Source organism: Agelaius phoeniceus, chromosome 19, assembly GCF_051311805.1.
Source record: "Agelaius phoeniceus isolate bAgePho1 chromosome 19, bAgePho1.hap1, whole genome shotgun sequence".
Taxonomy (NCBI): domain Eukaryota; kingdom Metazoa; phylum Chordata; class Aves; order Passeriformes; family Icteridae; genus Agelaius; species Agelaius phoeniceus.
In genome coordinates this window covers 2,799,119-2,824,243 of record NC_135283.1, presented here as the reverse complement: position 1 = coordinate 2,824,243, position 25,125 = coordinate 2,799,119, and the positions used below count along the sequence as shown (strand labels likewise).

The following is a 25,125-nucleotide window of genomic DNA, read 5'->3' as shown; positions in this document are numbered from 1 at the left end:
TTTCCCGGGGCTGCACCCCCAGGGACAGGCTGCGGGTCTCTGCGGGCACCCCCGGGGACAGGCTGCGGGTCACTGGGGGCCGCCCCAGCGCAGAGAGCGCATCTCAGTAACTTTCCCTTTGGTCCTGCCCGTCATCGCCCCTTCCTACACAGGGCAGCTCGGGGGAGCCCGAGCAGGGCGGGGCAGGAGCGGAGCTCTCACCCCGGGCCGGGATCTCTGCCAAGGGGGCTCGGGGCAGCGGCGGAGCCCGGGACCGGCCGTAGCCGCGGGCGGCCGCTGTTCCCGATCCGGCGCCGCGTTTTGCCGGCGCAGCAAGCGCCGGCCTTGCCGGAGGAGGAGCGGCGGGAGGGGGAAGGGGGAGGAGGAGCCGGCCCTCGGCCGAGCCGCTCCCGCCCCTCAGCTGGGAGCCCGCAGCCAGCGGGTGCGAGCGGCAGAGCCGAGCGGCGCCGCGCCGAGCCGGGATGCGGGAGCCGGGCATGGGGTAGCCGCGCCGCGCCCCCCCCACCATGTAGGCGACCCCCGCCGCCTGCACATCGCTCCCCGCCGCCTGCACCGCGTTCGCACCGGCCCGGGGGACCATGCGGAGCGCCCCGGTCTCCGGGCTGCTGCCGCTGCTCCTGGGGCTGCGGCTGCTGCTGGGCAGCGGCGCCGCGGCTCAGTACTCCAGCGACCTGTGCAACTGGAAGGGGAGGTGAGGGGCATCCCGCCCGGGCCGAGGGGAGCGGGGACTGCCGCGTCCATCGCCGTCCCGCCGGGGGAAGATGCTGATGCCGAGCACAAAAGGGAGACTTTCCCGCTGTGCTGCCCAGCCCGCGAACGGGGCGGCGGACGGCGGAGAGCCGGGGCCGGGGGCGGCTCTGCCTCCCTCCTTCCCTCCCGGCGGGCTCACCGCGCAGAGACGCTGGGCAGCGGCCCCGGGCAGGGAGGGATGGAGGGGCCGGGGCGAGCTGGGCTCCCCTCGGCGGGGTTGAGGGGCCGGGGCGGGCTGGGCTCCCCTCGGCGCTGTTCGGGGGGCTGGGAGAGGGAGGGCGGTGCCAAGTCCGCTGCAGAGAAGTTTCTCCCCGCAACCATCTTCGCTCCGCGGAGGCGGCGCCGCGCCCGGGGAGCAGCGCGGCAGCCCCGGCTCGGAGCGGCGCTGGATGCGCTGCACCTGCGGAGCGCGTCCCTCCCCGGGGCTCCTGCTGGCTCCTGTCTGCTCCCTTCCCTTCCCTTCCCTTCCCTTCCCTTCCTTTCCCTTCCCTTCCCTTCCCTTCCCTCCCGCACTTGGCGCTCAGCCCCGGGGTCACTCCCCGCTCCCTCGTCCCGCGGAGATGATGATGATGATGATGGTGGTGATGGTGATGAGCTCCGGGAGCGGGGGCTGGCACAGCGGCCGCGCTGCTGATTTATTCTAATTGCACCGGTTGAGAAACCTCTCCAGTTCTCAAGTGTTTATCTCCCAAATTATCTTTCCTTTAATTGCTTGTAATATGTTTAACGCGTGTGGTTGGGTCTGTGACCTTCTCTCCTCTTTATAGGTTTAAAAAAGCAGCTCTGCTCAGCTAGCAAGTGTTGCTGGGTCAGACTTACTTGGAGAGTAAAATAGTTCCTAACTCTAATGCGCTCTTCAGATCTGACTTTCTCTAATTTAAAAGTTTGGCTGGCCTATATCAATGGAGTGTTTTGGAGTAGAGAGAATTCAAAGTGGGGAAACAATTGGATTGACTTTCAGCATCCTGATTGCTTATCTCTTACTATCTGAAATATGGTGCTTTGTATTTACTTTTTTTTTTTTTTAGTTTTATTGATAATTGATGCATAGTTAATCGCAGTGAATTTCATTGAAGATGAACCTGCTTGATAGGGATGAAATCTCTGGCAAACTCCTAATTTGTCATTTTTCTTTACACAAAAACCCAAACCAAAACAAAAACCAAAAACACAATCAAAATCCCCTCCAAAACAGACATACAAAAATCCCCCCTGAAAATGCTGTACCAAAGCATTCCAAAGCCTCCCAGATGCACTCCTTACCTGGACCTTACCACCTGCTACTGTAGCAAATATTTTAAAAGAATGGTGACAAACCCTTGCAATTCTGTCCTGTTTTGCTGTTACTTTTGTCCTGTTTTCTTAGACCAAGCAGTGACCCCTCGTGTCACCTGAGCAGGGTTGGAATAAGCAATGCCTTGAGTGTCAGCTAAGGGGGTGTGGGCTGGGGGGGGGAGTGAAATCTTGTACCTGGGTTTGGGATGCACCTGGAAATGCCAGCTTGGATTTACTCACCTGCTGTTGTTCTGGTGAGCTGAAGTGGTGACAGCTTTGTGATGAAGCTGTTGGATGAGCAGGGAAGGAAGAGCAAAGTTCAGTCTGGGTGGTTTCACTTGTGGGAGAGCTTTGGAGTTCAGGTGGGCTGGAGTTTTGGGAGGGGATAAAGAAACCCAGGCTGACTTAGGCCTTACTGGTGGCAAACAGGTGTTGTCAGAAATGCTGGCAGTCTAAGGCCACTCAATATCATCTGACTTGTCCTAAAAACACAGAGCTTGAGAAGGAAAGAAAGTCATTTGATGCACCAGTAAATATCACTAATTAAGTATTTCAGTGTGGATACCAAGAGTTATATGGGGTAGAAAGAACTATTTTTTAATGCAAAATCTAATATTTTGAAGTCATGTGATGATTTTTACCTTGACTGTCAGGAAAAGTTATGAACTTTAATGTCATAGTCTTTCCCTACAGTGGAGTCATAGGCTGGCTTGTGCTGGTGGATTTGGGAGTCATGTCATCTTCTGTCATAAACCTGAATGTGTTTTCTCACCTTAAGATACATGTCTAGGTTAAAAGCAACAGTCTTAAAAACAAAACATTCTGGATATGGGTTTTTTTTCCCTATTAGCTTGTGGAGAAGTGATGAGCTTATACCCCTGAGCAGGATGAAGAGCTTCACTGGGATTCCTCTGGATGCTTCCAGGGAAATCTGATGCAATGCACAGCTTGACACCTGCAATTTAAGTACAAGCCATAATAGCATCTTAATAAATAACTTGTCAGAGAGCTTCCAGGAAAGCTTTGTCCAGGAGAAAGCAGAAACTTCACTGTGATGTGTCCAGTTATTGCTTTTGCTGTAACTTCAGGTTTTTGTGCTGCAATGACCTCGTGATGCTTTGGGCAAAATTGCTTCAGTGTCAGGCTGAGAGAATATGCTGGCCTGGCATGTTTGACTGTAGGACAGAGAATTCAGCTCTTATGTGGCTGCTTTTGTCCATCAGTCTTGCTCTTGGTATGGTGGATGCTCTGAGGAATTCTTAATTTTCTCTAGACTGCCATCTCTTATTAAATTCTCCAATTTAGGAGCAAAAGTTCCCTGTGTTCATTGCAGGGTGCAGGGAGGACATGGGTGCTTGTAGGGCTCTTCAGCATGTCTTTAATGGAATAAATAAATAACTGAAGTAGATAGTGTGAATATTCTTCTGGCTTCTTTTTTCTTTAAATAACACCTGTTCCACATTGCAGCATAGCAGCTCACTGCAGTGATATTGTAACAGCTTTTTCAGGGCAAACATAAGGAGATGGCTGAAGTCAGAAAGGGAGAAGAGCAAGGAGACAGATGCAGTGATTCAGGATTGCTATGAGGAAGTAGCTGTAGGAGTAGCTTGTTATAGAAGCAAGTCCCAATAAACAGCCCACATTTAAAATGGGTGGATGGCTCATCCATCACTGCAACCATGAAACACCTGCCCTATGTCCTCGCCATAAAATCAAAAAAACCAAAACTCCAATGAGTCTGGAGAATAAAAAGGCCCCTGGGTCTCCATTACTGTGTGGACCTGGTGGGGCTGATGGGTGAGAGCTGAACCTGGTGTTTAACAGTCTCAGTGTGAGGCCAAGTCATCCTGACTGCAAGCAAAGTGACAGGTTTTACTGGATGATGATGGTTGCTGTTAAATAATGTGAACATGCATTTTGAAATCTGCTTAACTTTTGAGTCATCCTTTATTATAAGGCTTAATGTGTGCAGGTACTCGTGCTTGATGTATCTGTCCAATGGCATCACTCTTGCCTGTGGGATATAATTGGCTTTCAGAAGATAATTTCAGAGTCCACCCTGTTTTCGTTTGAACACCATAAATGTTTGAACAAAATTAATGAAGCTTTTTTTTTTTTTTTTTTTCCTCTGGCAGAAATTCACTGCCTCAGTGTTGTTGGGATCACTTGCAACAGAAGTTTCACTGCATGAGTTCAGAGTTTTGCCCCTGGTGTCTTCCTTCTGTTTAAGCACTCAGGCTGGAATGTGCCAGTCTGAGTCCTGCAAAGCCTCTGCAGCTTGTTTTGATGTCTTGAGTAGGGACAAGTGATGTGTGGGGATAACTTTCTGCCCCTTTGCTGAAGGAAAACTTTTACACTGTTTAATTTTGTTTATTTGCAGCTTGCACATAAACAGACTTCTGTGTTTTCTGTTGAGTGGCATCATGTGTGTGCTGTGGTGAAAACTGATTTGGTGGACCAGATGTGGATTTACAGTCAACTTGAAATATCCCTTTGCAAGTAAAGTTTCCTGAATGTGTTAAGTACTACTGAATTTGAGGGCAAGAGTCTAAAGGTTAAAAGCTTGTCCCTCTTTCCTCCTCATCTGTGTTCTTGATGTGGCTTTCAAGATTCTTCAAAAGCACATGTTTGGAGGCTCCATTGTTATTAAATATGACTTTTTTCTTTCTGAGCTTCCTCGTGTAACCTCTATCAAGTAGGTCACACCGACACTCACAATAATGAGTCACGTCAACAGTAAATGCAAACCATATGGTTTGGGTTTTTTCCCTTTTACACATTGCTTGTAGTTACTTTCTAAGTGCTGACTTGAATTTAGACCCTGTTCAGTACCCAAATATGTCTTTGGGATGGGGAACTGTGTATTTGGAGGTTTCTGCTGAGGAACCAGGATTTGATGTCATCACTTGCACTGCACTAAAATACGCTTTTGCCACAGATTTCCTGTGTAACCTCCGACTTAAACCTTTTAAATAATTTTTTTTTTCTCATCTTGGTTCATCTGCCTACAAGTGGGAATGTTGGGAAGCTTCCCTAAAATCCTGCAAAGCAGACCCATGAGTCTGGTTTTGGGTTGTCCTCTACAGGCACAGGATGAAAGGTGCTTAGAGCATAGGAGGAGAAGAAACAAGCTTGGTGGTGAAGTGATTTGCTCCTACTCACTTAATAGGTTTGTGACAGGACAGAGACTGGGCCCAGAGGATTTTTCCCTAATAACCCAAATACTGCAGCCAATCAATCAGGCTTCCCACAGCTTGTTCCTCCAGCTGCAGTGCCTGCCCTGTGTGGTGTTTTAGGGCTTTGAGTCACTCTGGCAGAGAGCTGGTGGGCCTGAGGCAGCATCACTGATGGGCAGCAGGGGTTGTTCAGAGCTGCCCTCACTTAGGGCAACTTGGGTCCTTAGGAGGACTCTGTTGTGCCCTCCTATCCCATCCCTGTGTCCCTGTGAAATGGTTGTTGGGCTGTTCATTTTTGGCCATAGTAAATGGCCACGTGTTCTCTTTCTTGCCAAACACAGCTCTGTGTCTGCTCGTAGCCCGTCAGTGAAAATGGCAAACTGAGCTTGAACATCACACTGGGTAGCAGGGGAGGAACAAGTTCCTACCAAAAAAAGCAGCACATTCAGTGCTTCCCCAGCTATGACAAGGGACAGAGGTGTCTCCTCTCCTCTTTCTACCTCCCAGTGTGGGGACTGGGGCTGCCCAGCTGGGCTAGAGGGTATTGGTAGCACGTAGAGCATTGCTTTTGCTGCAGTTTACAGGGTGAGCTTGGCACCCCTCCCAGTTTCAGATCCATTGGGAATATAGACTTGGAAGGGGAACAAAGTACTTGGAAAAAGGTGGAGTCTGATCTGTGAAGCTGGAGAACATGCTGGATTGAGCCACCAGGAAGGGAGTTAGAGCCTACGTGTTTTACTCAGTATGCACAGCTCAGCTGATGGGCAGTACCTGAGCCTGTAGTGATTTAATTACTTTTGATCATGTGCTTATATCCTATTTAATTTTGAAGCCTATTACTAGTGGTTGGACATTTTCTTCTGGGGGATGATTTAAAATTGTCCTGTAATATTAAGGCTGAAATGTTGCAAGAAACCTGCACTGCTGAGCTGGATGGGCCCACACCCAGTGATGTCCCGGGCTTCCTGCATTTCTCGCTGTGTGTTTTGAAAGGTTTGACATTCCCATTGTTAGCTCTGTCATTTCTCTAACCTCCTCTCTCTCCCTTTCTTCCTGCAGTGGCTTAACCCACGAGGCTCACAGGAAGGATGTTGAACAGGTCTACCTCCGCTGCTCCGAGGGCTCCATCGAGTGGATGTACCCCACGGGAGCACTCATAGTCAACCTGAGACCCAATATCTCACCTGCCTCTTACAAACACTTGACTGTTTGCATAAAGCCCTTCAAAGACTCTGCAGGAGCAAATATTTATTTGGAAAAAACTGGAGAACTGAAACTGTTGGTGCGAGACGGAGAGCGCAGCCCCAGCAGAGTTTATTGCTTTGGCTACGACCAGGGGGGGCTGTTTGTGGAGGCCACTCCTCAGCAGGACATTAGCAGGAAGATTACAGGCTTCCAGTACGAATTGATGAGCAAGGGGATAGCAGCTGACTTGCACACAGCTTCTGGTGAGTGCTGGGGCATTGGCAAACTCCCACCTCCTGTACTGGATGTGTAACAGATGGCAGAGAGAGTGAGTGAGTGGGAAAGTGGCTGGCTGTGAGTTTCGTGTGCTTTTAAGGACATGTTTTATAAACAGAGCGATTGCAGAAGAATTGATTTGGTTTTTGGTTTGTTGTTGTGTTTTGGAAGTTGGTGGCATGGGCTGAGCTCCAGTGATTTGTTGAGGGCCGCAGTGCAGGATTCTCCCCTTGCAGGGGCAGGGTGGATTACAGGAGCTGGCTTTACCCTACACTGAACTCTCCTGGGCTTCCCAGCCCTGCTGTAACACTTTTCTAACTACTTTTTTACTCAGTTTTTAAGACCCCACTGCATGTTTTGAATAATAAACATTTGAACAAGGAGGCACTCCTTTTCCTTGGTGTTTTTTTCCCCTTTGCAAGTAGTGCTACTTGCTGACCTAATTATTGCTTTTTCTGTTGTGGTTTTTTTTTTATTCAAACAAGGAAAATGGTGTGCTCCTTCCTCAGCTCTCCTTATTACACTCTCCTGAGCATTACTGTGTCATGGCAGAGCTCTTCAATAATTTTACAGGACAATGTTGTCTTCTCTCTCAACCATTATGAAAAACAAGTTTTGTGGGGAGGAGTTTTACTCCAATGAAAAACTTATAGGAAAGAGGAGTGGACAAACTGAAAGATCTTACAAGCCTGTAAAGTCTGGTACTAAATAGCATTTGGAACAATGGCTGCAGGTGTGACCTAAGTGTGCTGAGCAATTAGACAGTTTGAGAGGAAAAATTGGCATTTGTGGAGGATGACAGGGTGAAAGGGGAATTCCCTTTAGATGGAGGATATCTGGTTCATGCATCTTACCCAATTCAGCATTGCCTCTAGCTTTTATCCCCAAAACCAAGGAGGGGAGGTTTCCAGAATAGCCCAAGGAATTGCAGATTTAGGGTAGTTTGTCTCAAATGACTGCAAGGATTTCAAGGTTTAGGATTTGTTTCAACCAGATTTCTCTTTTGAAACGTGGGCTGCCTTTGCTCTTTTGGGTGAAGGCAGCGAGAAGAGGCCTCAGAGCACACTTGGGATGACTCAGCCCGGGGTAAAGCCGATGTTCAGTGAGGCTGTGTGGCCCAAGAGCTCTGTGGATGCTGGCCAGACTCTGCCGTGCTGATGCCACATGCTCTGCCCGAGATGCTGCTTGATAAGCAGTGCTGTGACTAATTAAACTGCAGCTGGATCTTCCAGGGCTATCTTCTGTGGGCTAAGTGATTGCAGAACTTGTTCCATCCTCTCCCCTCCCTGGCTCCTTTCCACACCAGGCTCTGTTTGTGTATTTGTGCAGCCCTGCCCGTGGTAAATGTTGTCACGCCAGCTCGGATGGGGCTTTGCTTTTGTGCAGCTCTGAGCTGGACTCAGCTGAGCAGAGCTGGGCTCAGGGCTGATGCAGTAACCTCGGGAACTGACAGGTGGCAGCTTTGCCATTAAAACAAAAAAAAATATAAACACAAATATTTTAAATTTGAAGTCACTTCCTTTACTTTTGCCATGCTCACAAGTGGTAGCTTATTATTGGGCATTCTGCATTTTAAGCAGACTGTTCTGCCACATCCAAAATTACTGTAAACGAAGTGGGGCATCTCTGCTGAGCTGCTTTCCCAGTAAGATCATTTGTGCAAAGATGAATACACTGTGCAGAATGTCAGCTATGTAGTAAAATTCCATTGCAGAAGACATTAAATACATTGTTTAATCAGTTATTTGGGGAATGTTCCCAGATTCAGTGCTGCCTTCTCTGTCAGGCTGTGAGGATGGAAACACAGACAGGCTAATGAGAAGTCACTTAGGCTTACTAAGAAAAGTCCTGTGCTTTTTTATTTTCCAAAAGAATTGAAATTGCTTTTGCATATAGTAAAATAATGTGACAGAAGCACTGCTTATCACTGCTGGGTTTAGCCTGCACTTAGGGTTTCTCCTGAGCTTTGCTCATTGAGGATTTGCTGCTGACATCCTTCACCAGCACAAACCGCTGTGTTTTCAGAAATAAATGCTTTTCTTTACACATAAAATCTTGGACATTTTTAAAGCAGATGGGAGCATTTTTTCAGGGACGTTCAGAAGTCAAACTGAGGACTGCATCCAATTACAGCCTTCCTCTTTAATAGACACATTAAATCACTTTTTCAGTGACTGCTGTATTTTCAGCTGTAACAGACACTGGTTAAATTTCAGTGCTGTCTTATGAAACAATGTGGTGGGGAATCTGCTCCATTCTCCAAGTGTCTTGTTTGGCTAGGAGAAGCTTTTTAATAGTTCATCAGCAGAGCCTTCAGGGCAAACTGGGGATCTCTATTGTATTTTAAATTATTTCTCTTGCCTTTTTTTGGATCCCCAGACTCTGGGGAGGGGCTGTGCAGGGTGAAAACACGATGAAAATGCCATACATGACTCTTTCCACTACTCACTTAGATGAGCAGTTTTATTCTCCTATAAATATCTGTACGTCTGGGGGAAGTGCCAAATAGCTGCCTTGTGAGGCTTCCACAGAGCAATATATTTGAGGCTCTTTGCAGCTTGTGGACCTCCTTTCTTCTGGAGCTGCTTCTAGCTTTCCTGTGAAACCTCAGACTAAATGCTGAGCTGCTCACTTGGAGGGGGACTTTACAATCACTGAAGATTTTTTCCCTGGAGAGGAGGCTCCTAAGCTGACCTTCAAGGAGCTGAAAACTGGGTTTAAGGTTCTGCATTTCCCACCACCCTTACTTGAGGCCCTCGTTCACCAGCGTGGCTGATGATTCTGGCTGCTGCACTCTGGAAGAAGAGGCTGCTGTGTCTCAGCTGCAGTTTGACAGAGTTGAGCAGAGCTGGCAGTAGGTGTGAAGAGGTGACAAAGATGTGAGATGCTGTTGCAGATGGGGTCTGAGATGTGCCGGGCGGAGGAAGCTGCAGTGTTTCTTCTGATGGCAGAGAGCTGAAAATTGCAAATATTGCATGATTTCCTTGCTATTTCAGATGCCTATCATAAAAGACCCAGGTGTGGGGCTCAGCAATCCAGCCCTTTCCTTGTGCAATAACCACTTGCTAACAACTTCTCCTTGCTTTCCCTAAATGCTGGGTTTGTTTCCTGGTGATAATTGTTGTACTCTGCCCTTGAATTTACTCTCTCTTCCTAACCTGGCATCCCAGCGCTGATTAAAGGGTGTAAGTCATCTGTTTAATACTTTAATGACCTGTTGTGTCCTTAGAGTCCTGACATTGCAGGGTGCATCAACAAATCAACAATGCTTGGCATGGTGCCTGTGGTTTAATTAGAAATCCTCAAGTTTTATTAGTTTACAGCCATTCTTTCCCACTTAATCAGAGTCTAGCAAATAATTCAGTAGAAAACAGATGCAGGTTCTGCATTGCCCTTTCCCTTTTTTTTTTTTTTTTTGAAAAGTTGAATGACACAGGGCAGTCTTAACAATTTTCTAGATTTTGGGGACTTAACCCTTTTCTTGGCTCTGATTCTGCCTTACCACAGTCTCTCAAAAATTTCCTAACTGTAGGAGGAATTTGTGCTGTACTGGTAGATTTTAATTCACGTTGCTGACATCTGGTGTGGGAAGTTTTTTACTGTGATAGTAACAGTCGAAAAAAGTCCATTTCTATGGGGTTGTACTCTCTTAAGATGGGAAGAGGAGTGAAGGCAAACATGCCTGACATCATTTAATGGGAGTAGTCCCTGAGAAGGGTCACCTTGACAATTCAGGCATCTGGATGGGTGAGTTCTCTCTTCATATCCAAAGTGATGGTTGACTGAAAGTGCTTTTGATTTCAGATGAGGCTTTGGGCTGCACCCCTCAATCATTCCCATCCACACCCCATTAACTCCAGCTCATGCTCTGCAGCCTCAGTGTTTGCCCCAGTGAGGAACTGAGGCACTGTGACATTTTGGCCTGAGGCCACTGGAGAATCAGCAGAACTCGTAGGAGTTGTTGAATTCTGTTGATTCTAATCTTTTCTGCTTGTGCAGGAAGAAAATACCCTGAGTGTCAGCCATGCTGCCCATACTGACAAAGAGATGGAGGTTTTGGCAAAAGTGGTCTGGCCATGTAGTCCCTACAATTTTCTGAAGGTTCTGACCCACATGAGCTCCTCAGCTGTGCCTGGGTTAGGTCTGCCTTGCACCACAGCAGACTGCTTGCTTTAAAGTTCTATGAACACTGTGAAGATCCCTTGAGAATAATTTACTTTTTGAGTACCTCACCTTCTGCTCAACTAATCTGAAACAAGAATCTGTAGGTTTGACCAAAAGTTTTGGAGATGAAGGTGAATCCTCTTCCCTGTCCCACCAAAGGAGCTTTAGTTTGTTACTTAAATCTGTGTTTCAAGAGTGTCTCATCAAGCCCTGGTCCAGCTTTGTTCAAGCTGTGCAGTTTGCTCTTCCCACTGCACACTCATGGGGGTGTGTTTAATTTAGCTGTCAGAGCTCAGGGGGTATATTGAAAGCCCTTTCATTACCCACCTGCTTCTGTGTAGTAAAGAAGTCAAACTTTAACAAAAATGCTTCTCTATCTTGATGGCATCTACAGATTTAGTGCAGATGCTATTAACTGGTTTATATGTTTTCTTTATTAATGGGTACCTGGCTGAGAATATGAATACATAGGAGGTACAACACTAGTGTGGGTATCTGAAAAACAAGGCAAAACTGGATAAATCCAGTTAAGTAATTTACAGTATTCAGCTATTTCCTGTATGCTGTTAATTCACTGCTCTGAGAAAGCAGATCAGAAATTCAGAAAGCTCAGAAGTCTTTGGGCTGTACCAGTGTTTCTGCTGACAAATGACTTTGTAAAGCACCCTTCTTAACTTCTGATCCTTAATGCAGAGTGTGTTTGGCAGAGGTGGGGCACCAATCTGCCCTATCTCTGCAGGTACCATCCCAGGGCTCTGCTGTCATCCCACCTTGCAGGCTCCCAGTCTCATGCTTTCCTCTGGTTCCTCACAAATATCCAATCTTTAGGGGTTTGTTTCTTTCTTGGAGGCTGGATGTGGTGCTTGGCTTTGTAACCTGAGGCAGCAGGTGGTGGGATCACAGAATGGTTTATTTTGGGAGAAATCTTTACAGTGCACCCTGTGCAGTGTGCAGGGACACCTTCCCTGGACCCTTTGCTCAGAGCCCCACCCAAGCTGCCTTTGAATATTTCCAAGTTTAGGGCATCTACCCCTACTCTGTGCATGCTGTTCCAGTATTTCACCATCCTCACACTGGTGTGTTTTTCACTTCTTGTCAGAGTGGAACCTTTGAGGTGTTTTGTGCCCAGGCTGGTGAGCCGAGGCCGTGCCTGCTGTGCCCTCTCTTTGCCAGGGCACCATGGCTGAGCTGCTCGCTGCTGTGGGCAGGAGAGGAGATGGAAAGGAGCACTTGGAACACTTCAGCTGACAGTGCCCATGACCTTTGTGCCCAGCACACGCTCTGCCCGAGTAGCTGTGACCATCTGAGGTGCTGGCACTGCCCTGTGTGGCAGAGAGGGAGCACCCTTGGGTGCTGCATGGGCTCTGAGCCAACCCACCCCGTCAGATGAGGGAAATGCCTTGCTTTTATTTCTCCCCTCCCTGTTCTCTGTGCAGGTTAAGACCTTGGGGTTGAGGGGTTAGAGCTTGATGGTTTTTAAGGTTTTTTTCCAATCCAAACCATCCTGTGACTCCATGAAGTGCACAGAATAGGTTGATGCTGCACTCTTCTCATTTGGGCCTTGCTGGAGAAATGAATAATAAACAGCCAGTGAATAATAAACAGCCAATGAATAATAAACAGCCAAGTTGAGGGATCTGCCCTATAAGCCTGAGTACACCTTGCTGGGTGGCTCACCTGTGCACCTAAAGCTTTGATGATTTGTTTGACTTTTCTCTAAAAGGTCACAAACAAGTTTTAAGAGAAAAACATCAGAAAACAGCCTTTATTGTAGTTCTCAAAACACACTGCAATTAGTGCCTGTAAAAGGGATCCTTCTGACACTCCTGCTCTAGGATACAAGATTTCAGATGTTTGGTTTTTGTGTGTGTGTGTGTGTGCTTCCCCTCCTTGCAGGAGCCTGTCCTCACTAACTTTATCTTTCCCATAGTATCCAAAGCTTGGTACAAATTAACCATGAAAATATAACCATCATTCCCTAACCCTAGTGTGCAAAGAACACATTTCAAGCTAGTTTTTGAGGGCTTGTCACTGCCCCTCGTGTCATGGAGCAGCACAGAGCTGGATCAGGCTGGCTGCTCTCTAACACTGCCTGGAGTGGGAATAATTTTGAGAAGCTGGAAACCTGCTCCTATTATTCATGTGCCTGAATTGCTCAGGTTTGTGGTGAATGATTGACTGGGTGGGAGAGTTTGAGAACAAAGTTTTTGATTTTTATTTCTTTTTTCCTGTATGGAATGGTTTCAAAGTGCTGCTCTGATGCTCAGGGAATGCACACACCCATACATCACCTGGAACTGAGCAAGGGTGATGTTCTGGGGTCTGAAAAATGCTGGACTAAGAAGCCTTCACTTAAAACCCCCACCAAAATTGGATGGATTCCCTAATTTAATCTCTCCTTCTCCCAAGAAAGTGGCTTTGCCAGCACCTTCTCTGGGCCTGCTTGTCCTTTGATGCTGGACAGGAGCTGGTTTTGCAGTGGGCAGAGGAGGTGACAATGGGGCTCTAGTGATAAATACACAGCTGCAGGGGACAGGGGGATAGAAAATAGCTTATTTTTGCTAGACTGGCCACGAATGCCGTTAGCTTATTTCTCAACTCAGTGGGCAGTCAAAACCAATAAGCAGTCAGGTGTATTGTCTGGGCAGCTGGGGCTCTGTCTGCCCTGACCTTTGTGTACCACCAAAGATGGTCCCACAAACAGAGCTGCAGTCCAGCCCAGTTGCTTGGCAGTCTTTAATAATGCTCTGTGCTTGCTCTGCAGAACTGTTTAGTTTGCTAATTCCTGAGGCTGCAGTTAAAGAAGGGATGAGAGGGCGGGGAAGCTGCATTCCTCTTCCCACTGACTGCAACACGGGCCAGATCTTTCCTGTCTTGGAGTCTTGATTTGCAGGACAGAAAATCTCTTTCACCTCGATCTGTGCTAGAAGCCAGCAAATATTCACTGAAATATTGCACAGATACTTGGAAGATATCCTGGGCCTAAAGCTGGGATATGTTGGGTCTAACTTTGGGAGGTTTAATACTGGCTCAGAGAAGCTGCTGCCCTAGCACAGCCTTGGTCCTTTTTCTGGTTCAGATTTGTGGAAGGATTTTTTGGTGTGGGTTGTACAGGCACCTCCTGACTCCTTTATGGGATTTGAGCATTAACTCCTGCAATGGGCATCACCACATTTGCCCTTATCCTTTCTGTACTGAGGCCCTGCAGTGATCAGAGGTGCTGGGAAATGCACACAGAGCTGGTCTGGCATCCACTGCCCTGTGTGCCCCCCAGGATCATCCCTGTCTGTACAGAATATCCCTCTGCCCACCAGAACTGCTGCTGGCTTTGCATCAATTGCTTCTATCTGCAAGTGGGTGTCAGAAATTTGAGAGAAAAAAATTGTTCCTGTGTAGAACTGGTGAATGGGCTTGGTATGACCAAGCAGGATGTGCTTTTAAGGAAGAAAAGGTGATGTATCTCAAAGCTTTTACTGTTACAAATGAAAAGTTTTAAGTGGCTTTTTTTTTAAGGTTAACTGGACAATGCTACAGCATCAAAGATCTCTCGCTGTGGAGATGCAGCCCCTCCACAACCCTTCTCAAGAATACACTGATCAAACAAACAAATATATATATATATATATATATATATATAATGAAAACTGGCCTTGTTCCTTCAGAACTCTCCCACATACCAAAAAGAATTTGATTTCTAGACACAGGAAAGAGAAGGAGCTGTGTGGAGCTGAGTGCACACATATGCTTCTTTTTTTTCCTTTAAAGACTCACTTAATCTTTGATCTGTCATTACTCCACTCTCAGGGTTTATCTTTAACCAGCCACTTGTTTCTTAATTCTATTCCTCTGCTCCATCAGAGGCATTAATGGACCGAACCAAAGGGGAGGAGAAGGGAGGGAAGGATTTGTGTTCCTGGCAGTAGGTGCTGGCTCCAGCCTCTCCTGTAGCCCTGGCAGGGGCAGGGAGAAGTGCTTGGCTGCACAATTTCCCCGGGGCATGGGAGTGAAAAACACCTTACTTGTTCATTTTCTGCTGTGCAAGCACTGCATGACAGCTGAGCTCTGTGTTAGCTGTGAGAGACAAAGCCCAACAGGACATCAAAACCTGAATAACTTCACATTTTCCTGGATCTGACCCCTGTGAGCTTTTACAAGGCTTTGGCATGATGTTTTCTTTAGAAGAAAGATGAAATCTTTCCAGAGTGAATTTTGGGAGGGGATGAGCCAAGCCCTAAGTCTGTGTGGGTTTTGAGTCAGGGGAAGCTTTTCCTTTGGTGCTGTGTGGCAGGGGTGCAGTGCTGGCATGTTCTGTGGGGACAGCAGGGGACACTGCCCCAGCCTCAGAGGGGATCACAGGAGCTCCTCAACCCTCCAAAGGCACCTCTGGCTTCCAGCAGCTCATTTCTCCTCATGCTTGCTGCTCCTAATCCCCCTTGGGCAGTAGAGGTAGGTTTGAGGAAGGAGGGAGGGATTTTCTGTGAGATAGTCAAATAGAGCTGCTTTTTTATGGCTTTATAGTGGTGTCTTGTGCCTGTAGAGCAGGAGGAATTCCCAGCAGTTATCTTGCTGCCATCTTTCCCCTTTAATTGCAGTTAGGGAGGGAGAAGAGGGAAAAAAGAAAGCAGCAGATGTGTACAGGTGCTGCTTGCACAGGAACCTGGGCTGGGGTGGCTGCAGAGACACTTCTGCTTTGCTGAAGTGCAGGGAGAGGAATTTAATTTAACTGGGCATCTGATCTGCTGAGTGGGGCTTTTTGGACACAATATCTTGCAGGCTTGACTGTAACTGAGGGTTTTGTGATGCAATGGGTAAGTGTAGGAGCTGGGCTGGGATCTGGCCCTGATCCAGTCACTGCTCTGTCTCTGCCCACCCCAGTGCTGGGGTTTGCCACAGAGGAGGAAGAGGAGGGACAGCAAGAAGTGTCCTGGAGCTGTGACACTTTTCATCCTTTCTCCTGGCTTGATGCAACTCGTGCATGGAGGTGGAGTTTAACAATGTTTAACGCTGCTTAAATAAAAACTGCTCTGTGGGTTTTTCATTCCTTTTGTTTTGCTTTGGTTTAAATTTTTAAACAAATGGCTGTGTTTCTAGCTGACCTTTCAGCTCATTTGTTAGAATGGCTGCTGCATCTTGGAACAGCAAAAAGGCATCAATCCCAAAGGATCCTTACGTGCTCTGGACCTGCTGAGCCAATTTCAGTTTGAATACTGTTGCAAACAGAGCTTGCCTTGTATCAAATCTCCTCCTCACATTGTTTACATAAATAGTTAATCTTTGCTACTTAGGGACTTTAATACCCTCTTGGAAGACAGTTCTGTGAAAAGATAAATTTCTGGTTTATGATCTCTTGTCCTAACGTTTCTCAGAACACAAAGGTCATCACATCTCTAATAGTGAGGTTTTACAATATGCTTTTTTTATTCTTTCTTTGCAGGAAGGAAGTGGTATTGACTCGATTCTCTTGTCATAGTCCATGCCACAGCCTGCAAAATCTGCATTTCATTAAATTTATTTGCAGGTTTAAACTGTTCTTGGCCAGTGCCTGTATTTTCCAAGTTATTTCTGGAAACTTGTACATATGGGCAAGCTGAACTGAGTGTTAGAAGGCAAGGAATGGGATTTGACACTTCCTTTTCTGGAGGGGTAAAATCACTGGTGTCCCTTCTTCATACAGAGAGCTCAGGGAAGGATTCCATTGCAGCTCCAGGATGTTGTTTCAGCTGCTCCACCACCACCACCTTGTCCTGTACCAAATCTTGGCTGTAAGAAGAAGGGAATCTTTGAGTTTTGTGTGTCTTTGCCCATGATCCTTGTCCCAAGTTGTCTGTTCTGCTCAGCACAGGGGCTCAGATTGACTTTCTAGCAAACAGGGGGATGGATGGACATTTCTGCCTTCAGAAGAGCACTAAACTCTCATGATGTTACAGCATTAACCTTGCATTCATCAAAGCACAGCCTCATTGTGGCTTTCAGTGCTTAAAGGGGGCTAACAAAAGAAAGGGAGACTGTCTTTTTACATGGGCAGATAATGATAAGATAAGGGGTAACGGTTCTAAACTAAAGGAGGAGAGATTGAGATTAATGCTAAAGAGAAATTCTTTGCTCTGAGGATGGGGAGGTTACTGGTGAAGCTGTGGCTCCTCCATCCCTGGGAGTGTCCCAGGCCAGGCTGGATGGGCTGGGAGCAACCTGGGATAGTGGAAGGGGGTGGGAATGAGAGGATCTTTGAGGTCCCTTCTGTCCCAAGCTGTTCTGTGATTCTGTGGAATGAGAGGATCTTTGAGGTCCCTTCTGTCCCAAGCTGTTCTGTGATTCTGTGGTCCCATGCCTGAGGTTTATTGATCCAGAGGGCTGGGAGCAGGACAAGTCCAGCTCTCCTGTTTGTTCCCTGACTTGCTGTTTTCTACTGACCTGCTGGAAAAAGTGCAGTGCTTGCAGAAAGCTCTGTAATCCTACCCCATCCAAAGACAGGAAAACCTTGTAAAACAAAGGGGTGATGAGAGAGCTCCTCTGTGTGTTGTGACAGGGTGTCAGTAATTTCCAGCCCAGCTGTGGAGAGGCTCTCAGGTGTCTCCTGGCCCTGTTTTCCCCCAGTGTGTGGCTGCAGGTATTGTGTTCAATGCAGGTGTGCTGGATGCAGCTCTGCTGGCCCCAGCTCTTTCTAAACACAAAATGCTCTGACAGAGCAGCTGCATTGATGTAGTTCTAGGTGGTGTTTCAGTGTGGGGGTTGTGAGAGTTTTGAGGTTGAGTGTTGTTTTGGCTTGCTCAGGAAGAGCTTTCTGAGGTGGTGAGGAAAGTTGAGGTGTATCAAGAAAAGGAAAGGACTAGTCACAGCCTGGTAAACCAGAGTGGTTATCAAATTCCTGTCCACCTCCACTGCAAAGCAGGTTTTATTTTTGTCTAGGATATGAGCTGTGAGAGGTTTGCTTCATGGAAGAAATGCTCCTTCAGAGGGGAAGCACAGGCATACTTAAGAAGAAATAATTAGCAGGATTTATTTCACTTTGTAATTAGTTAAAGCAGGATCAGGGCAAGATTTATTTTTTTTTTTTTCTTGCTCATATGATGTTTGTCCCTAAACTCTTGTCTCTCATCTGAATCACTGATCCAGTAATCAGTTGAGACATCATAATTTTTGCTTAGGACTCAGAGAAACAACAGAGAAATGCACCATTATTGGAGAAACCACATCTCTATTTTTATAATCTGCTCTGGGAAGTCTGCACTCTGTGTTTCCAGGAAGGAGACTCATCCTATGATGCCCTTTCCAGTCTGGGTGCTGCCAGCAAGAGCTGCCAGTTACAGAGCTGGCAGCAAGAATTGGAAAGGTGTGGGTGGGTGTTTTTGTTCCATATGAACTAATGCTGCTGTCAGGCTGAGGGAAATGGGTCTGTGGCCCCACAGGGGTGTCCCTGGAGGTGCTGCAGTACAGGGATTGCAACAAGACCCATCTGAATGTCTTGAAGAGAAAGACTTCTTGTTTTAATCAGAAAAACGAACAGAAAACAACACTTCAGCCCTGCCTGGACCTCCTTGGTAGCTCTTGATGCTTAAAAAGGCCTGACTGCTCATCAAAGGGTTATTCAGAAGTACTGAGGTGTGGGTGATGTGTGCTGTGGAAGAGCAGATAAAGAGCTCTGTGCTTTCCTCCCCCAGCATCCACACCTTCACCACACGGCACGCGTGCAGCCGCTTCTTCACCAAACCAAAGGGTATTCCTCGGTGAAGTGGTTTTCTGCAATTACTTTGTGTTCAACATTTTCACTTCTGCTTAAAATGTGTCTCTTCCTGTGTGTGCTGCTGGCTCAGGGGTGGGTGTTCAGCACAGCCTCTCTGGGGACACAGGATGGAGAAGGTCTTTTGGGTTCTCTGTTGAGTGTTGGGATGGGGGGTAGGGACCTGCAGCAGGGTTCTGATAGCTGTGATGTTGTGGAGTGTGTCGAGAAAAATCTGGACAGGCAGAAGAAACTTCTTTCTTGTGGGTTGGAAGCTGGTTTTGGGGTAAGGTCGGGTCAGTCAGACCCATGGGTGGCTGTTGAAACATAAATGTTTCAAAAGAAGACCAGGCCCCTTCATGTGGTTTGTGTGATGCCTGCAGCCAGAGCCAGCACGTCTCGGTTCCATGTGTCCTGCAGGGAGCTGCCATCCTCCACCACGGCCCCTCCAGAACCCCACCTCCTCTTTTCCAAGGAAAGAAGGGTTGTATGCCCACAAATCAAGGGGGAAGGACTGGAGCTGTGTGTGTGAGCTGAGACAGGCCAGCAGCGCCTCCCACCACTCTTTGGGCAGAGTGTAAACTCAGCACTAAAGGGGCACTCAAATCATCCACAATAGTGGGGAAAATCCCTTCTAGACAGCCCAGCTCCCTGCTGCTGGCAGAGCTGGGAGCCACCTGAGGCTGGCATCTCCTCAGGGCACATCCCTCTCTCTTACCAAGCATTTCTGCCTCCCTGTGGAGAGGTCCAGGAGAGGAGCAGCAACGTGTTTGACAAAACTGTTGGCCAACAAGTGCGGTCTATTGTTAGCATCGCCTCGTCCTCCTCACTAACACCAGGTTCAGAGGGCAAATCGCTCAAAGCAGCTGGGACATGACTGCTGGCTTGTGAGGAATGATGTAATTACATCTCCCTCTGCGGGGAGGTGAATAGAGAGGCCTTTGGAGGCTCTGGGTGTTGGAGGGAGAGGGCTGCCTCAGGTTACTCCAGGTCAGGATACTGTCAAAATCCATCAAAGGCACTCCCAGGAGAGTCGGCGGCCGTCGTGCACAATGCAGGCTTTATGCCACTGCTGCTGGAGCTGAGCTAGAGGCATCTGGGCTTTAGAGGACTTCAGTAAAATGTTGCTTTTCTATGTCTTTTTTTTTTTTTTTCCCACCTCTCTCCTGCTGCTGTATGAATTAAGGCTCTTTGGCTCATGGAGTTTAAAGGAATTAGAGCAGCTGACGTTGATATTGTTGTTGCAAGCTCATAGGCTTGCTTTTGGATGTGAGAACCTGGGCAGCCCTCGAGACATCCCCAGGGAGTCAGGATCTGGCAAACACAGCTGCCTTGTTTAGTAACCAGGCCCAGTTCCCCAGAAAATGAACATCTTCACCTGCTGTGCATGAGTGAAGTGCTTTTCTTGGGGTTGGTTTTTTTTAAATTTATTTTTTTATAGTTAAAAGGATGCTTCCTGTTCTAGCCTGAGGTGTGTGTGTTATTTTGACCTATGGATGGAGCAGAGCACCTGCTGCCCAATCCAAAGGGAATGAGTGCTGAACTGCAGCTAAAGCCACAAACTTTTGTGTTAAACACACAGATTCCTTCATGGCTGTGGTTCAAAAGAAAGTGTAGGCATTGCCACCTCCTAAGGATTTATTCTCTTTTATGAGCCTTTGTAGAAATCAGGCTTTGGTTGTAGCCAGGGGATGTTATTTGCTTTTTAATGGTCCATTTACCTCAGCAGTAATCCTTCACAACTTGCTTTCCATCTGTGCTTCCATACCTTGCTTTTGCCGCTTGCAAGATCTATTTGATACTCTGTGAATGCAGATGTGGGAGTTGTCCCACCGAGGAGGATTTTTGGTCTTCATCTGTCTGGAGCTGCAGAGATGAGTGGTGGAGAATGGTTGGTAAAGCAGCTCACATGCCACCACACTGCTGTGAGTCAGCTGGACCTGAAGCAGGTTTTAAGTAATGATCCAGTGTGAGCAATGCTGAGCATTTTTAATTTCCTTTTGTATTTAAAAGGCTGCAGGATTTTGCCTAGGGTCCACAATTAAAATGATTTGATTCTGTGTACACATGGAGATTTGTTCATTTGATTTATTACCGTGTCAGTCTATTTAAATGGAAGGAACCACTTTTAAAGCATTTTGTTTTTCATCTTTAATGCTGTTGCTTGTGTTGCACTCCTTTGGAGAACAGAAATGCCTTAGTCATTTTGGTGTTTTCAATTTTCTGATGGGGCTGGATGAACTACAGACGTGTCTGGTCTAAACCAAGACTTAAAAAGGCTGAGATGCTTTTTTATTACAAGGGCTTTCCAGAATGAAATATCTGAAATCCAGCTCTGGATTTAGAGGATGTCCATCAGCTGTACTTTGTTTTGGAGCTTGTGTCCATGTGAAAGTGCTGTGGGACTTGTGCAAGTTCCCTCTCAGTCAGGTCCTCATTTGGACAGAGGGAGCCTGGGGAAGAGGGATTTTTGCCCTGGATGGATTTGGGAGGTGCCATAAATGAAACAAATCCATAGTAGGATGTTTAGTGACTGACACACTGAGACTTTCCCAGGGAAGTGCTCAAAACCTGTGTGGATGTGGCACTTGGGGACAGGGGTTAGTGGTGGCCGTGGCAGGGCTGGGTTAATGGTTTGACTCAATGATCTTAGAGGTTTTTTCCCATCCTGAATGATTCTGTGATTCTGTTACAATTTTCTTTGTCAGATGAAGCTTCTTTATTTGTTCTACCCACTGATCAAAATCTCTTGAGTCTAAAACTTGAAGTATCTTTAGCCTGAATTTGTTCTAGTTCTCCAGTTATGTCCAGGCTTCATCTGGTTCTGCATTTCTCATTATATTACACATTTTCCAAACTTTTCTGAAAAAGAGAGCTGAAATAGTATGTGGGGAAAGAAGGGCAGGGAAAGCTGCCTTGTTTCTGAAAGCTTTGGAGGTATTCAAACTTTACAGAAATGTGATTGATCCAGATGATATTCTGCCTATTCCTTATCTCTTCTTTTGGAGCTTTTTAAGCTCCTTGAATTATTCCTTCAAATATCCCTGCCCAGAAATGTGCATTTTACGTTTCCTTTAATCCTATTAAACAGCGTGTTACACTGTGTATGAATCATCTGACTGGAGCAAATCTGGTGGATTTGGTTCAATAATCCTTCTTTCTGGATCACTGCCTTTCTGGGTCCCTGGAAAAAAGAAGAGATTTGCCATGTCTTGTGTCAGAGGGTGGCTTGTGCTGTCTGACAGGAGGGTGGCAGAGCATCGGAGGCACCAGCTGCATCTTATGGACAGGCTTAAATCTACTTTTAAGTGCAATGGATCAACTTTGGGAAGCAGGTGGGGGAGAGGAAGGCTGTGGCTGTTTGGGAATCTAAACTAAGTGTTTTCAGATGTTGAGGTTCAAAAACCAAATATTTTGGGGGTGGGTTTGGCTTCAGTTTGGTGGTGGGCGGTGTGATGGAATCTCATTGTCCAGTCACCTCCAGTGGAGCCCTGCTCTGCTGGAGTTGTGCCTGTGCTGATCCAGGGCTTCCATTTTCCTGGGTGATGTGTTGAGGTGACACCAGGTGACAGACAAGGTTCTGATCCTTGTGCCACCATGGACAGACTCACTGAGCATGGCCAGGAAGGGCAGATCCTAATAATAAGCAAATTCCTGAACTCAGCAGGGTGTTATAGAAACATCTGTACTGCAGCTACAGCACCTTCTCCTCAGCAATATCTGGCTGAGTACAAAGAGGAGCCACATTCTTGCATTGATTAGATTAGTGCAGATATCCAAATGTTTCCAGCAGTACAGGAAATGGTCTTTGTGCTGCTTGAGCTCAAGCAGATATGGGCTCGAGTTTCCGCTTTGCCTCAACGCCCTTCAACACGTGCCTTGGGGTTTTTCCCTCCCCTCTTTGCCTCCCCCACTCTGTAACCTCCTGGATCTTTGATGTGGTGATGACTAAATGGCTCTACAACACTTGATAGAAATTGTAAGAGGGAGGCTTTGCCATCAGAGTATAAAAGACACATGATCTGAAGTGAATTTACAGCAGAGCACCCTGCCAATGCACCCAGAACCAAAACAGCTTTTGCATAAGTGCAGTGAGTGTGTGCAATGTCTGCTAGGCAATATATCCCAGCAGGATTAGTAAAGACATCCCTATTCCTGCTTGGGTACAAAAATCTCATGGGGGCTCTAGGGTTAGCCCCCAGTTCTTGTGGTGGTAGAGATGCCAGGCAGATCTTTGGAGTGATTGTGCCCACGCTGTGTTTGTCAGCCACGTTTTTGTTTAGTTTAAATGGTTTATTTATTGAAATGGATTTATTTATTTGCTGCTGTCTAGTCCTTGGCTAATTGTCACCTTTCCTGTGCAGCTCCCTGCCGGCCCTGCAGTGACACTGAGGTCCTCCTGGCTGTCTGCACTAGTGATTTTGGTGAGTTCCTGTCTCCCCAGTCCCCTCTCCTCCAATAAAAACCAACAGACCCCTCCTCACTCCCGCAGCCTCCACCAGCAGTAAATGTCCTCTGAGGGTGCTGGGCACATGGAGAGCTCTGAGGAGTTCAGAAGTGTCTGCCCAGCTGGCACCACCCCAGGGTGGACAGAGTGACACAGCAACCATGGTAGAAGGTCAAGGATTTGGGTGCATTTAGGAGAGGCCATTACCTCTTGTTGGTCGACTTGACAAAACACCAAAAGTTTCACTAATTGTCCATGCTTCCCTTTTTAAAAGGGAAATTGGCATTAGCTGGATCTGTAATGGTTGAAGAACAGAAAGTAGGTTGTCAGGGAGCACTTAGCACAAATCTCCTTGTTAGAATTCTTCATGATTAACGCTATTTTTTCTGGTGTAATTATTTTTTGGTTTAAATTTAATATGTGCATGCCCTTTGCTGGACAGATTACAAATATAAACTATAAAAAAAGGCAAATATATACTGGAAGTTACTAGATAATCTTAACTCTCAGAATAACAAAGGACCAAAACTTGGGCTGCTGTAGTGAGTCAGTTCCCCTGGCTGCACAGGCCTGGAGGGTCTTCCAAAGCATTTTTGTGTAATTAATCCTTAAAACCTTTTTCTGTTTCCAGTGATCAGAGGCTCCATTCAAAACGTGACGAACGAGGCAGAAGAGCAAGAATCCATAATTCACGTTGGTGTCAACAAACTGTACAGGCAGAAGAGCAAAGTCTTTCAGCTGACAGGGGAGAGTGGGAACTGGAGAGGACAAATAAAGACCTTGCTGGAGTGTGGGGTGAAGCCAGGAGATGGAGACTTCCTTTTCACAGGACGTATGCACTTTGGGGAGGCCAGGTTAGGCTGTGCCCCTCGTTTCAAAGACTTCCAAAGGATGTACAAAGAGGCAAAAGACAAAGGGCTGAACCCGTGTGAGATTGGCCCAGATTGAAACCCCCTGTTTGGCCGAAGATCACTTTTAACATTTGGCCAGGAACGTTTCCTGGCTGCAGTGGGAACTCTGAACAAACCTGGTCACTGAGGCTGGACAGAGCTGGAGGCTGAGACCCCACAGCCTGCAGTGCTCATGGAAGCAGCAGAGGTACGAGCTCAGAGGGCTGCCAAGCAAGAAAGGCTGGATTTTTAACCAATCTTGTCCTTATGAATTAAGTTATTATATTTTTTTAGTGACTTCCTTAGGAAAACAAACAAAGAAAACTCCCATGGTCTTAATAAAAGAAAAAAAAACCCAAATGAAAGCCAAGATGCCTTTGTATCTTTTTAATACTAATTTTTAAAAATGTCTTAAGCTGATGTAGCATTTGGTATGGCATATTCTGTATAAATGGCCACGAATGTGATAGAGCACGGTAAAACATCTTAACATTGATGCTTTGTAAAAAGCTTGGTGTACAATTCAAAGTTGTTTCTTATGACAGAAATTTATGGAGCCAAACTCTTATGTGTGTGTGTTGGTTTTTTTTTTTTATTTGAAAGAATGTACAATTGCCACCTGCAATTTTTTGTCCAGGCTGGCAAATTCTTTCCATTCCAGAGAAATAAAGGTCCCTGGATTTGACACATGCTGTTTAAAATCTTTATTTTTTTCTTTCTTCTTAAGGCTGATCTCAGCTAGTCCAGATGTGCTCATAGATCAGTTCTGGGCTGCTTGCTTATTTTGTGGCTTCACTGAGCAGAACCAGAGTTCCTGTGAGGCATTGGGAACCACAGTTTTTTTCAAAGGGGAAGCAAGAGCTATTTTTGGAGATTTTTAGACATGTGTGCAGGCGAGGCTTTAAGTGTTCTTCTCTCTGATGCCAGCAGTGTTATTTTGGGACTGGCTCCAAAGGCAGGCTGCCCCTTCATGTTTAGCTTGAAACTTTTAAGTGTGGTAGCTTGGCATGAGGTGACTGTTGATGCCTGTGAGTCCTGGGGGACATGACCAGGCCACCCTGTGGAAAATAAACACTTGAATCAGGCTGTGCCACCTCTGCAGGCTCTGTCCCAGAAGAGCTCTCCCCTCTGGTCAGTCCTGCTGTTCTCCATCACTGATGGTGCCTTCACAAGGATTTTAATCTCTTGCCCATGCTCATTCTTCAGCATTCTCCACTGCTCCAACTTTTATTTTAGGCTGTCAGG

At 46.8% G+C, this 25,125-nt stretch overlaps 1 protein-coding gene across 1 annotated transcript; it reads left to right on the top strand.

Annotated features, from left to right (window-relative positions):
• The first annotated feature begins 391 nt into the window (after window positions 1–391).
• Window positions 392–24,567, top strand: METRNL (meteorin like, glial cell differentiation regulator). The gene is made up of 4 exons (XM_054645178.2): window positions 392–691; window positions 6,261–6,649; window positions 22,908–22,967; window positions 23,622–24,567. Exons 1-4 carry the CDS (start codon window positions 579–581, stop codon window positions 23,936–23,938), a joined length of 879 nt encoding a protein of 292 aa, XP_054501153.1. The 5' UTR covers window positions 392–578; the 3' UTR covers window positions 23,939–24,567.
• The last annotated feature ends 558 nt before the right edge of the window (window positions 24,568–25,125 follow it).

Excerpts from the sequence above, each read along its gene's own strand:
- METRNL (XM_054645178.2), top strand. The coding sequence starts at position 579 with ATGCGGAGCGCCCCGGTCTCCGGGCTGCTGCCGCTGCTCCTGGGGCTG. Across the intron at positions 692-6,260 it reads CTGTGCAACTGGAAGGGGAG|TGGCTTAACCCACGAGGCTC; the intron begins GTGAGGGGCATC and ends TTCTTCCTGCAG. Across the intron at positions 6,650-22,907 it reads TGACTTGCACACAGCTTCTG|CTCCCTGCCGGCCCTGCAGT; the intron begins GTGAGTGCTGGG and ends TTTCCTGTGCAG.